The sequence below is a fragment of the Topomyia yanbarensis genome, chromosome 2, assembly GCF_030247195.1.
Source record: "Topomyia yanbarensis strain Yona2022 chromosome 2, ASM3024719v1, whole genome shotgun sequence".
In the NCBI taxonomy this organism is placed as follows: domain Eukaryota; kingdom Metazoa; phylum Arthropoda; class Insecta; order Diptera; family Culicidae; genus Topomyia; species Topomyia yanbarensis.
In genome coordinates, this window is record NC_080671.1 from 414,102,567 (window position 1) to 414,116,006 (window position 13,440).

Consider the following 13,440-nt stretch of genomic DNA (forward strand, 5'->3'; position numbering starts at 1 on the left):
CTCAAAACCAAAAACCGGTTCAGAATCCTGGTCGATGAAGACAAATGAAGACATTTTTATTGGCATTTTGCTGCAAAGGTTAATTACCTGCTGCGACATACACAGGTTAATAGCATAAACAGGATTAGTGTGCTTTCATATTGTGCCTTGCAGTCAGGGTGGCCAGACCTACTGATTTATCGGTAGTCCTACCGATTTTGGTCTTCCCTACCGATTCACAGACGACCAAAGCAAAACTACCGATATTTTGTTATTCCTACCGAAAACTACCGATTTTTATTGATTTTGGACACATCCTACTCAACATTCAGTTTTTGGGTTGGATTTGGTCTAAGATCTGTGTTGTCAGTATTTTACAATTCTATGTCAATACTACGTTTTTGGGACAACAACCCGGCCTACTGATAACTACCCTCTAAGAACGGTTGGTTTCAAAATCGTCCAATGACAACGTCCAAATAACCGTTTAACAACGTCCATCGTTGGACCCGTGTTGAATGATTTTGAAACATTTCTCGACAAACATATGATTACGGCCTAAAAGCCAACTGTCAAAATCCACTTTGAATGAAAATTCCGGACAAACCGTTACTAGCCGAACACAGTTCACAACAGTATATGAAAGAAAAACTTTTCTCTTTCGTTTACTACCAACATCTGTGATTGGCGTGTAATGGTTTGTCCGGAATTCCCATTCAAAGTGGATTTTGACAGTTGGCTTTTAGGCCGTAATCATATGTTTGTCGAGATTTCTTTGGACGTCTCAGTGGGTACCGATAAACTTTTAGTGACCCTACCGATATTGAGGAATTCTATCTGGCCATCCTGCTGCTATTTTTGACACTGCCCACTGAGACGTCCAAAAAATTGTTTCAAAATCGTTCAACACGGGTCCAACGATGGACGTTCGTTGAACGGTTATTTGGACGATGTCAAAATTGGTCCAACGAATGTCCTTCATTGGACGATTTTGAAACCAACCGTTCTTAGAGGGTGCGCTAGTCTGTGTATAAAGTGTCTGTAATACTAACTCCATTCAGAAATCCGAACCGGTTCCGGAATGAGTTATAGAGTTAAGCTCAGCCGGAAATGAACCGGAATTCTGGCTGGCTCCAGTTCGCATTCCGGTTAGAATCGGTTGTGTCACTGAAGCCGGAATACGAACTGGAACCAGCCAGAATTCCAGTTCATTTCCGGCTGAACTTTACTGGAAAGAATCTCTATCTGCCCACATTACCACGGCAGATGGATACCTAACCGGAGGCGAGATGCCCCACCTGCCAACACCGATCGCCTCAATACATGCCGACAAGTGACGGGCGAACGAAATGCAGGCTCAGATGCAACAACCAGGCGGATGGCTGCGTTCTTTGCTATGAATATTAACCCCGCCATTCGCATGCCTTTTGCCTGCCGTTCGCACGCCATCCGGTCGCCAGCATGCCTGCCGGCGGATGGTACCTTCGAGTGGGGCATCCCGCCTCCCATAGAGTAACAAATAATTCAAAGTTGTTCTAAATCGATGAAACGTGTATAAGCTGTCTGTAAACGTCAAAATTTGACGTTTAATGACAGCTCATACTCCTTTCATCGATTTAGAAATATTATTCAGGGAAAATTGAAAATGTTTTACAAAGTACATTTAATATTAGTTAATCTGAAAAAAAAGTTCTTAAAGTTTCGTATTTCTGGATTTGTGTGGATAATTTCTGCATAATTTGTTTCGGAATTTTGGACTGCAGTATTTGAATTTTCTAGTTGTTTAATTGTTTGATATTTCAGTTGTACTTATTAACATTAGTAACAGTTATACAATGCTCTGCCAAGTGATGTTATGCAGCAAAGTTAGTGTGATGCAGCTTGGCCACACAGCTGAGGCCAAGTTTCCACTGGAGAACGTGTTTGTAAATCATCCGTCGGAAGTGCAATCAAATCTGTGATCCACTCGTTCGTCTGGTTTACTCAAACATGGGTTATGGCTAGTTTAAAGCCGACTAAGCGGCAGTGAAGATGGATAACGCACATAAATGCAATGTATCGTTGCTACGGATGTAGTACTTTGATATTTTGTATAAATGATATGCTTAGGCACAATCACAGTGCGTTTTTGTGGATACCTGGATACCAAGTTGCTGCAGATCAAATCGATACCACTCAGTCGGCTTACCCGGTACCTGGTCAAACCATTCGCAATTTGATTCGGAATCCTGAATGAATTCAATATGGAATTCAGTTGAAAGGCAACAACCGATTCCGAAACCTACTGAGTCAGAATAGGTTATTGCATTTGAGCTAAGTCGAAATCCTTATTGAATTCATTCAAGATACCGAACCGGTTTCGGAATCGGTTTGACTGAGTATATTTGAGTAAGGACATGTTCAGGAGCGTTTTATTTTGTATAGGAATTTCTAAATAGAACTGGAACTGAAACATTCACATCCCCAGCAGAGCGTTTTGTTTTATTATTTGGAACAGTTTTGTTTTAAAATTTAAAACTGTTATACGACGGCGTTCTATTTGTTGCTGATTTTAAAACACGTTTAGAGCTGTGTTTTAAATACATGGAGAGTACTCAGCACAGACACTTAGACCCGATAGACCGGGGAAAAATAAATTTGAATGCAGCAACGCTAAAGGCATCGCGAGACATAAATTTCAAACTGAATGGAACACCCGCGAAAACTGCTGCTGAGGACAGCAAGTTCTAGTTTTGAAATTTTCAGTTTTATATTATAGAACTGTCAAAATTATGAATCTAGAAATGAAACACTCCTGAACATGCCCTAAACCGAAAGCGTTAGTACCCTCTAAGAACGGTTGGTTTCAAAATCGTCCAATAAAGGACGTTCGTTGGACCAATTTGTACAACGTCCAAATAACCGTTCAACAAACGTCCATCGTTGGACCCGTGTTGAACGGTTTTGCAACAATTTTTTGGACGTCTTAGTGGGTATAAAGGGGCGCAAAGGGTGTGCAGAGAGTGAAACCAAAAAAGTCTACTTATCGAGCAAAATTGCTACAAAGACGGATTCCAATTGTGCACGATAGGTAGACTTTTTTGACCTCACTCTTTGCGAAATTGTTCTCTGTAAACTGTGGAGTAAATCGGACAAATAAGTGAATCACAGGTTGGTTTGCACATCCGCCGGCGGGTTTGATAACACCTCTTCAGGTGGACCGTCAGCGGCTTTGTGCAGCTTGGTATCCTTCGCTGCGACTATGTGGTCCAGCCACACAACGCTAGCTTTGCTGCATAACATCACTGGCAGAGCACTACGTCACTGTTACTAGTGTTATTAAGCACAACTGAGGAATGATAAATTCAATAATTTGTAAATTCAAAAACTCAACGAAATTCTAAAACAGGATAAATTATGTACATTATAAAAATCAGAAATACAAGACGTTGAGAGCGAAAAATTTATAGTTTTTTGAAAATAAATGACAGAAGTAACAAAAATATATAAATTGCTTGCTAAAAATATCTAAAATTCAAGATATCTGTAATCAAAAATTTAAAAATTTTGAGATTAGAGAATTGCAATAACAACAACAAACATCCACAAAAATTAAAAAACATGAATATTCCAAAATTAAACAATGTTATAATTAAAAAAGTCTAAAATTAAAAAATCAAATCTTCAAAAATTCAGGAAAGTTGAAGAATTCAAATGTTAAAAATTATAAACTTCAAAAATCGAAATGTTCAAAAAGTAAGACCCAAAAATTCAGGAACACAATGATACAAAAATTCATGTAATGCAATTCAAGTATTACAAATTCAATAGTTCTAAAATACAAAGATGCAAAAATTCCAAATCAAATTAATACAACCACAATAAAAATACAAATACAAAAAGCAAAAATTAAAAATACAGAATTACTAAAATTCAAAAGCACTAAATATACAAAAAAAATGAAAACCCCTCGTAGCACAAAATTCTCAAATTCAAAAGATCAAAAATTGAAGACATCAAAAATTCAGAAATACGAAAATTCAAGAATTCGAAGATTTTTAAAAACCAAAAATTGAAAAAGAAATAAAAATTCAAAGATCCGGTAATTCAAAGGTTCAGAAATTCAAAAACTCGAAAAAATTAATGATTAAAACATGCAAAAATTTGAAAATTCTTGTTTCAAACTCCAATATTCAATTATTAAAAAGTCCAAAATTCGAAGAGCAAAGAATTAAAAAATTCTGTAATTCAGAAATTCAAATTCAAACATTCAAATATTAAAAAATATCAAGAATTCAGCAATTAAAAAATTCGTGTATTCTAAACTTCTGCAATTCAACTTAACTCTTAAAAACTTCTGCAATTCAACGCAACAACACAAAAATTTTATTGTAAAATTGTAAAAAACACAAAAATACAACAAAAACAAAATACAAAAATATACAAATGCAAAAATACAAAGGATCAATAAATTAAAAATTCAAGATAACAGAATACTAAATATTCAGAAATTGAAAAAATCATAAATTCGAGTATTTAAAAGTTCAAAAAGTCAAAGATTCAAAAATTCAAGAAGATGAAAATTTTAGAAATTTCAATAACCAAAAATTCAATATTTCGAAAATTCAACCATTCAAAAATTCTAATAATTAAAATTGAAAACCTCGAAAATTTATAAAAATCCGATATTGAAAAATTCTTAAGTTCAAAAATTCAAATTTCAGAAAAAAAAACAAAATATATAAATCCAGAAATTCAAAAACACAATAATGCAAACATACTAAAATACAGAAATACTAAAATTCTAAAAACATAAAAATTTCAAAAATACAAGAATCCATAAACACAAAAAATATAAAAATACAGGGATACAAAAGTACAAAAATGTTAAAAATACAAAATTATTGAAATACAGATATACAACAATCCAACAATACAAAATTACTAAAATTCAAAAATCAAACAATACAGAAATACAAAAACCCATACAAAAATATAAATAAAAAAATAGAAAAACTCAAAAATACCATAATACAAAAATACTGAAACACAAAAATACAAAAGCACAAAAATACGAAAATGTAGAAATACAACAGATAGATAAATACTACAATATAAAAAAAATCAAAAATTCGGAAGTACGAAAATATTGTGTATTTACTCGAAAGCTGAAAGCAAATATGTATTTGGCTGAAAGTAAGCGTTCGAATACAGGGGATGTGTGAAAGGTGTCTGCTGTTTCGCGCTGTATGAGGTATTGAATCATTACAATTCACATATATGTCAGTAGAAAAAGCAATACTTTCAAAATGCTTACAATGAAATTTAATGTGAACATAATTTGTTTCCTAGAATAATGCATTTATTGATAATGCTTCTCATAATTGCCGGTATTGTCACCCCCGTGCGGTAGAAGTCAAACCAAAACAATCATCGCCAGTGAGGCTGTTTCATTCATTTCGTATAGTCTAATTCATGCGTGGTTGTGTTAGTGCGACAGTTGAGGTTAAATGTTGTTGGACCTTGGGGGTTGAGGTTAAGTTAGCTGAAGGATAACATACTCATTCCACGCCTTTATGCATTATATCTGTGTGCAATTCACAGACAGTGAATGACTCGATTAATTTTTGACAAACTGGTTGACAATGAAGTGTCAGCGACTATTCTCGCGACTACTCGACCGAACGAATACTTTAACCGTCCGTGTTCAGAAAGAGATTAAACGCACAATACAAAGATTCAAAAATACAGGACTACTAGAATACAAAAAATGCAAAAACACAACAATACAAAAACACAATAATGTAAAAATACGAGAACACAAAAATACCAAAATCCAAAAATACAAGAGCATAAAAATATAAAAATACAAAAAATTCAATGCTACAAAAAACTAAAATACTAAAAATACAAGAATACAAAAATACTCAAATACAGAAATACAACAATCCAACAATACAAAAATACAAATATGTAAAAATACGAAAGTGCTAAAATAGGCAAATACAAAAATTTTAAAATACAAAAATAAGAAATTGCAAAAATACTAGAATGCAATAATAGAACACATACAAAAACACAAAGATACAAAATCACAAAAATATACAAACTCTAAATCACAAAAATACCAAAATACAAAAAACAAGAGTAAAAAAACGAAAATACAAATATACGAAAATACAAAAATACGATATTACTAAAAATGCAAAAATACCAGAATACAAAAATACTGAAACACAAAAAAACGAAATGCAAAAATACGAAAATATGAAAATACAAAAATTCAATAATGCAAAAATACAAGATTACAACAACACAAAAATGCTAAAAATCCAAGAATAAAATAATGCAAAAATACTCAAATACAGAAATACAACAATCCAACAATACATCAATTTAATAATACAAAAATAGCAAAATACCAAAATACGAATATACTAAAATACAAAACTACGAATACGAAAATACAAAACTTAAAAAATACAAAAATACAAGAATAGAAAAATTCAACATACTGAAACCCAAAAACACAAGAACACAAAGATACAAAAACACAAGAATATAAAACCACAAAATCACAAAACTATAAAACTATAAAACACAAAAATTCAAATAAACAAAAATACAAAAACACAAAAATTCATAAATGCAAAAGTTCAAAGGATCAATAAATAAAAAATCAATAGATGAAAATATCAAATATTCAAAAATCCATAAATTAAATTGTTTAGGAATTAAAAAAGTTAGATTCAAAAATTCAATATTTCAAAAAATCATGAATTTTAGAATTTTAGAAATTTCAAAAATTCAATAATTCGAAAGTTCTAACATTCAATCATTTAAAAAATTAAATATAGAAAACTTTCAAAATTCAAAAATAAAAATTTCAGAAATTCACCATAATACAATACAATACAATACAATGAAAATAAAAATTCAAATTTGAAATGATTCAGAAATGCAGAAATGCAAAAATTAAAACTACAAAAATATGAAGAAACAATAATACAAAAACACAAAAATGCTATAATACAGACAAAAAATCCAAAACTACAAAAATATAATAACAAAAATGCAATAATTCGGAAAGGTAGAAATACAGAAATACAAAATTTAAAAATACAAAAGTACGAAAACACAAAAATATAATAATACAAAAATAGGAAAACACAAAAATACAATAAAACCTGTTTTAATCCACCTAGTGGTGTAATTGTGTCTTTCTCATTTATCAAAGCTGGTTACGTTCAGTATAACATTGAGGAAATGACTATTACATTCTTTTTACACTTGGTAAGTATATATGTGTGCACGACTGCTACGAACCTGATGAGCAACATGTCGACTTTGACACACTTGAGACAAACAAAAATATAATATTTAATTAGCTTAACAGCGCGAGTTCAACGTTGTCTTCACTTTAACATATTTTGAAATTCGCAGTGATGGGAAAGGGTAGGGGCATAATTAGTGGGAGGGGAGGATGCGTTAGGAAAAACCTAACATATTTGGGGTGAAGGGAATGCGGGTGTGAAGTTTGTCAAAGAGAGGGGGAGGGGGGTGAAGGTAAGAGAGTTGGAAAGGGGTGTGAGAGGAAGGAGGGGTAGATGGGGGGTGCAACTTCATACTATGCCTTCCATTTGAGACTAGGTTAGTGAAAATTGGTTCAGTCATCACCGAAGTGGCTTTAGTTCTGAAATATGTCCGGAACCCGGGAATTCCGGAATTATCGATAGTGGACAATATATTCCAAGAATCTAGGCCAGCGAATCGAAGTATTTTGATGTTCATTTCAATAGATTTTTAAACTATGAGGTGTTACGATTGTACCGGTTTATATGAGAAATTCCTTTGTAACCGCAATAACCAAACTGTAACTCCGGAACCAAAAATCAAGGCTGAATGAAATTCAATAGCAGTCAATGGAAGTATTATGTCTTTAATTTGAAATCAAGTTTGCAAAAATCGATTAAGAGTTCGCTGGAAAATAGGGGGATATTAGCTTAGGAACTTGGCGGGGTATCAATAACCGTCATAGGTGGCCAATGTGGTCAAAACTACTTTGATTGGTTATTGATTTAGAACCGCAAATCCAAGTAATGTTGAACCTATTTGAATATGTATTATATCACTCGGGCATCATGGTGTTACCAGTTTATAAGGGAATTTACTGTGTGACCGTACTCTTCAATTCGTAACTCCGGAACCGGAAGTTGGATCAACTCAAATTTATATAGCAGCTTATGGGAGCATTATACCGTTTATTTGAAACTAAGTTTATGTAAATCGGTTTAGCCATCTCTGAGAAAATTGAGTTAAATTATTTGACACACATATATACACATACGCAGACGTTTTGCTATCTCGAACTATCGAATGGTATAAGAGACTCGGCCCTGCTGGCCTCGTTTAATCGGTCTAAATTCCGACCGATTGCATAACCTTTCTATATAGGAAAAGCAAAAAGGTACGAAATCAGCAAAGTTCCAAAAAGTCTATTTTTCTCAAAAACTTTTTTTTCGGTGTAACATAAAATCTCGACGTTTCATGAATTTTAAAGACATTAAAGGAAATACGAATTAAATTTCTGAAATTTCATGGGGTCCCCCTTCGAAATAAAAATGCAAAATGCAAAAATGTAAAAATTCAAAAATACAACAACGCAGAAAACTAAAACACAAAAATACATAAATACAAAAATACAGAAATCCAAAAATACTTGAACGCAAAAATACAAAAATTCTAAATACAAAAATACAACAATACGAAAATTTGAAAATACAAAAATGCAAAAATATAAAAATGCAAGAATACAAAAATACAAATATACTAATATACAAAAATATAAAAATACCAAAATGCAAAAATACGAAAACACAAACATACAAAAATGTAGAAATACAAAAATACAAAATTACAAAAATGCGAGAATACCATAATACAAAATGGTAAAGTACACAAATACAAAAACACAATTATGTGTTATTTATTACAAAAATATAAAGGATACGAAAATGCAAAAGTCCAAGAAAACAAAAAAATTAGAAATACAAAAATACAAATTGATAAAAAGTACAAAAATTCAAGAGATAAAAATTTAGAAAAAGCAAAATTTTCAAAAAAAAAAACAAAAATTCAAAAATTTATGATCAAAGAGCTTAAAAATTTAAAAACTCTGAATACAAATATTCAAAAATACGCAAATAAATTGAAAATTTCCAAAATTCAACAGCTCGAAATACAAGAAATTGAAGCTTTTAAAAATTATTATAAATTATAAATTATTAAATTTTTAAATATTGAAATTTATGATTTTTTAATGTTTTAAACTTTTAATTCTTAAATTTTTAAATTCTAATTTGAAATTTTTTTAATATTGAAATCTTTAAATTTCAAAATATTTTGATATTCAAATTTCTTAAATTTTTGTTTTCAAATCTACATTTTTGCATTCCTTAATATTGAAATCTTTTAATTATTAAATATTTAAATTTTTAGATGCTTAAACTATTAAATTTTTAAAATTTTTAGGTTTCTCAATCTTTAAATCTTAAAATTTTTAAATTTTCGAATATATAAATTTTTAGATCCTTGAATTTTTAAATTTTTAGTATCCTTAAACTTTTTAAATTCAAATTTTTGTATTCTTGGATTTTTTTACTTTTCAATTTTTTAATATTTAAACTTCAAAATTTTTAAATTCATAATTTTTTTATTTTTCGATCCTCAAATTCTTGTCAATTTTGATTTTTCCTAACTTTTAAATCTTTGTTTTTGAAATTACCTTTAAATTCAAAAATTTCAAAAAATTTAAGTTTCGAAATTTTAAACATTAAAATCTTTAAATTTCTAAACTTTTAAATAAAAAAAATTAATTTCAAAAGTTTGAATAGTTGAATTTTTACATTCCAAGATTTTAAAATTTTTGAATTCCTAAGTTTTTAAATTTCTAAACCTGTAAATTTTTTCAATCCTCAAATTTTCGCATCTCTAAATTTTTAGGTTTTCAAATTAATAAATTTTCAAATCTCAAAATTTTTGAATCGGTAAATTTTTAGATTCACATATTTTTAAATTTATGAAACTTAATATTTCCAAATTTTTAAATTTATTGATTTTAAAATTTCCAAATTTTTAGATTCATAAATTTTTTTGCCGAGTTTCTATGTACGCATTTGAGTAGAATACGTGAGTATGGAATTTAAGGAAGTCGCTATAATTGGGATTGGTTCTGATAGTCATTTGCATAAGTACCTGGCAATGAGTATGTATTAGGTTTGGATTCTCCTTAATTATGTGATGCTACTTAACACTTACAAATACTTCATCACATGTGTGACAAATCTTCTTATCGTTTGATTTGCCTTGAAGCGGAGATATTAGGAAGTTTTTCCTCCTGACAATTCTGATAAACTATTTCACAATTGTACATGAAACCCTTCACCTTGACTAGGACAAAGAAAATATTAGGTTTGTTGCAGTACACGAAAGTTGCTCCGGAACAAAACATACTTACTCCTTTTTACTCCGGTTTTCTAGCAGAGGAAGAAAAAAGAGAAAAGTAATTGTCTAGTTTAGTGATTATAGTGATAGAGGTCCATTTTCAATGAGGTTTTTTTTTGCCAATAGGGTGTATTTTAGCTTGAATAAACCGAATCCGAGAGCGGAAATGTGAAATTTTTAACCAATGTTCAATAAACTGAAAAAATAAGTTGTTATTAATAACACTCATAACAATAACAGTGCTTAAACAAGTGAGCTTATATAGTGGAGCTAGTGTGATGTGGCTTGGTCGCATACCCGAGGCGAAGGATCCGAAGAGGCGCAAAGCCACTGAGAATCCGCCGGACGAGGAATTGATTAATCCGTTGCTGGAATTGCAAGCAAACCTGTGATCCTCTCGTTTGACAGGTTTACTCAAACATAGGGGCTATAGTTAGTTGAAAGCTCGTACACCAGAAAGTGATGTGGCATAGCCACATTAGTCAGTATTCGGTTGACTAATGTGGCTACCCCACATCGTATTCTGGTGTATTGTCAGACTTCGCTGCCGCTCAGTCGGCTTTAAACTACCTATAACCCTTATGTTTAAGTAAACCGGACAAACGAGATAATCACAGGTTTGCTTGCAAATTCCAGCAACGGGTTAATCAATTTCTCGTTCGGCGGATCCTCAGCGGCTTTGCGCCGCTTCGGATCCTTCGCCTCGGGTATGCGGCCAGGCCGCATCACACTAGCTCCGCTGTGTAAGCTCATTTGTTAAAGAACTGCTATTGTTAAGACTGTTATTAAGCACAACTTATTTCTTCAGTTTATTTAACTACGGTTGAAAATTTCACATTTACGCTCTCGGATTCGGTTTATTTAGATTGAAATGCATTCTTTTGGCAAAAACTCTCATTAAAATTGGACATCTTTCACTTTCTAAACTAGATAATTATCAAGAGAAAGAAGAGACTACAGGAACTATTTTCTCATTGTTTCCTCCGGAGTACTTCAAGTTTCTCTTGGCATTGGAATAAACCTAACACTTTCTACGCAATATTACTCACCGGACAAAAAGGCGTGAAACGAGAAATTTCCACAATACATCGTGCAGCACCTCCAGCGAGGGTTGCTGATGTACGAAGCAGCGCGGTGGAACAGTCCACCCTCCGGGTACTAGATCACAAATCCCATAACAAAAAAATCGAAAAGAAACTATGTCCCGAAAAAACACAAGTCCCGAAAAAATCGCGAAAACGGCTAAGTGTCAGCCGTCGATGAAAAAAATACAAGTCCCAAAAGCGGGCTGCGCTATTACGATGTTCGCCCGCCGTTTACTAGCCATGACGGACGAAATCAAAGTTTCATTAGCCATCATGCCTCAGCAGAAAGTGGGTGGCCACGGCTAGCCTGGATATTACCCAAAAATTTTTATTTTCAATCTACCGTGTAGGACATATGTTAACCTTTTCGCGCGGCAAAAGTTATCCAGCATTTCATATCAAAGAGAATAGGGAAAGAGACGAATAGTGTGAAGCCAAAAATACCTTATTGAGCAGACCAATCGTGCAATGTAAATAAACATTACTCATGCCTGAGTTGGAGGAGATAAGTATTGTACTTCTATCAAAAAAGAAATTTGAATTTTCGTCAGAATTTAGTTCAATCGTGATTGTGAGGTGCATTCTAGAGTATATGTATGATTAAAAATAAGCTTTAGAATTATTTCATCTCTTTGTTTCGAAATGCACATCGTTTGATAAACAAATCCATCGATCGACATACGGTTTGTTTTCAAAATATAATAGGAGTCATTTAAAGTGCTGCCTGTAGAAGCGGTTGCCAAAATTCTAGTGTTGAAATCATCATAAAGGGAGTGTTGCCGTTTTGACTGATTTTCACTCTTCGTCTCTTTCACTATTCTCTTTGTTTCATATAATATCGCGCGTGTTTGCCATCAACCAGCCTATTTTTTCGCATATTTTCCAGTTATGGGATTAAATGTAAGTAGTTTTGTACGACGCTGCACCTGCTTTTGATTTTTGAACTTTACTGAAGAGATCAGCCTTCAAAAACGTAAAACAATTTTTTTCAGTTTTGCCCCCGTTGCGGGTATCGGTTCCGGCCGTATATCCACCACGGCCCGCCGCGTGGTCGTGGGGGTCTACGTGTTGGGTGTAGACCAGGACAGGCAAGAGTGCCGCAAGCCATCGAAGCAAATGCAGCCCAACATCCGGGAATGATGCTGTGGATGAATCAAGTGCCACTGAGAGCAGCTGTACCGCCGAATGTAGTTGCATCGGTAGCAGCTTCACCGAAAGTAGCTGCGTCGGAAGCAGCTCCGCCGAAAGTAGTTGCATCGGTAGCAGCTCCGCCGAAAGTATCTGCGTCGGAAGCAGCTTCGTAGCCACCAATTGCGCCGGAGGCACGTCATCTGTAGCCGTTGCGGTGGCAGCGACAACGTGCACGGTAGCAACTACTGTAGTTGAAGCAAAATGTTTAAACTGAACTAAAGAAAGAAAAAATAAAAACTGCTAATAATGCAACTATGCCTTTTGATTTTGGGCTTTATTCTCACAGGCGCTTCCCCTAGCGACTAGAGGGAAATTTCATTGTAGAGTTTTAATATATTTGGTTGATGTGCGATTTTTTTCTCGCCAGATGTACACACGTTGATTTCTGAATTATTTTGCATTGGTGAGACCTTGGGTATCTTCTGCGGTTTGAATCAATATGTTTCACTCGTTATGGAGGTTCAGGTGTGAAATTTCATTTGATGGTTGGGTTGCTGTATTGGATCGTTGGGCACCGTGAGCTGCCAGCTAGTAAGCTGCGTTTTGTTTCTTGGTCAAATGTGGTGAGATGTGTCTAGATTTTCCGATGGAACATTGCATGAAAATGTTAAACCTTATTCTGCTGACAGTTTAGAGAGCTTGTTTATTTGGACTTAGTTAAATTTTGATTCAACCCAGTACAGCCTATAAACACTCATTATTA

At 33.1% G+C, this 13,440-nt stretch overlaps 1 protein-coding gene across 1 annotated transcript; it reads left to right on the plus strand.

Annotated features, from left to right (window-relative positions):
* Nucleotides 1-11,898: 11,898 nt before the first annotated feature.
* On the plus strand, nt 11,899-12,947 carry LOC131681842 (uncharacterized). The gene is made up of 3 exons (XM_058962896.1): nt 11,899-11,937; nt 12,373-12,446; nt 12,539-12,947. The coding sequence occupies exons 2-3, from the start codon at nt 12,435-12,437 to the stop codon at nt 12,848-12,850; spliced, it is 324 nt and encodes a 107-aa protein (XP_058818879.1). The 5' UTR covers nt 11,899-11,937; nt 12,373-12,434; the 3' UTR covers nt 12,851-12,947.
* Nucleotides 12,948-13,440: the final 493 nt, after the last annotated feature.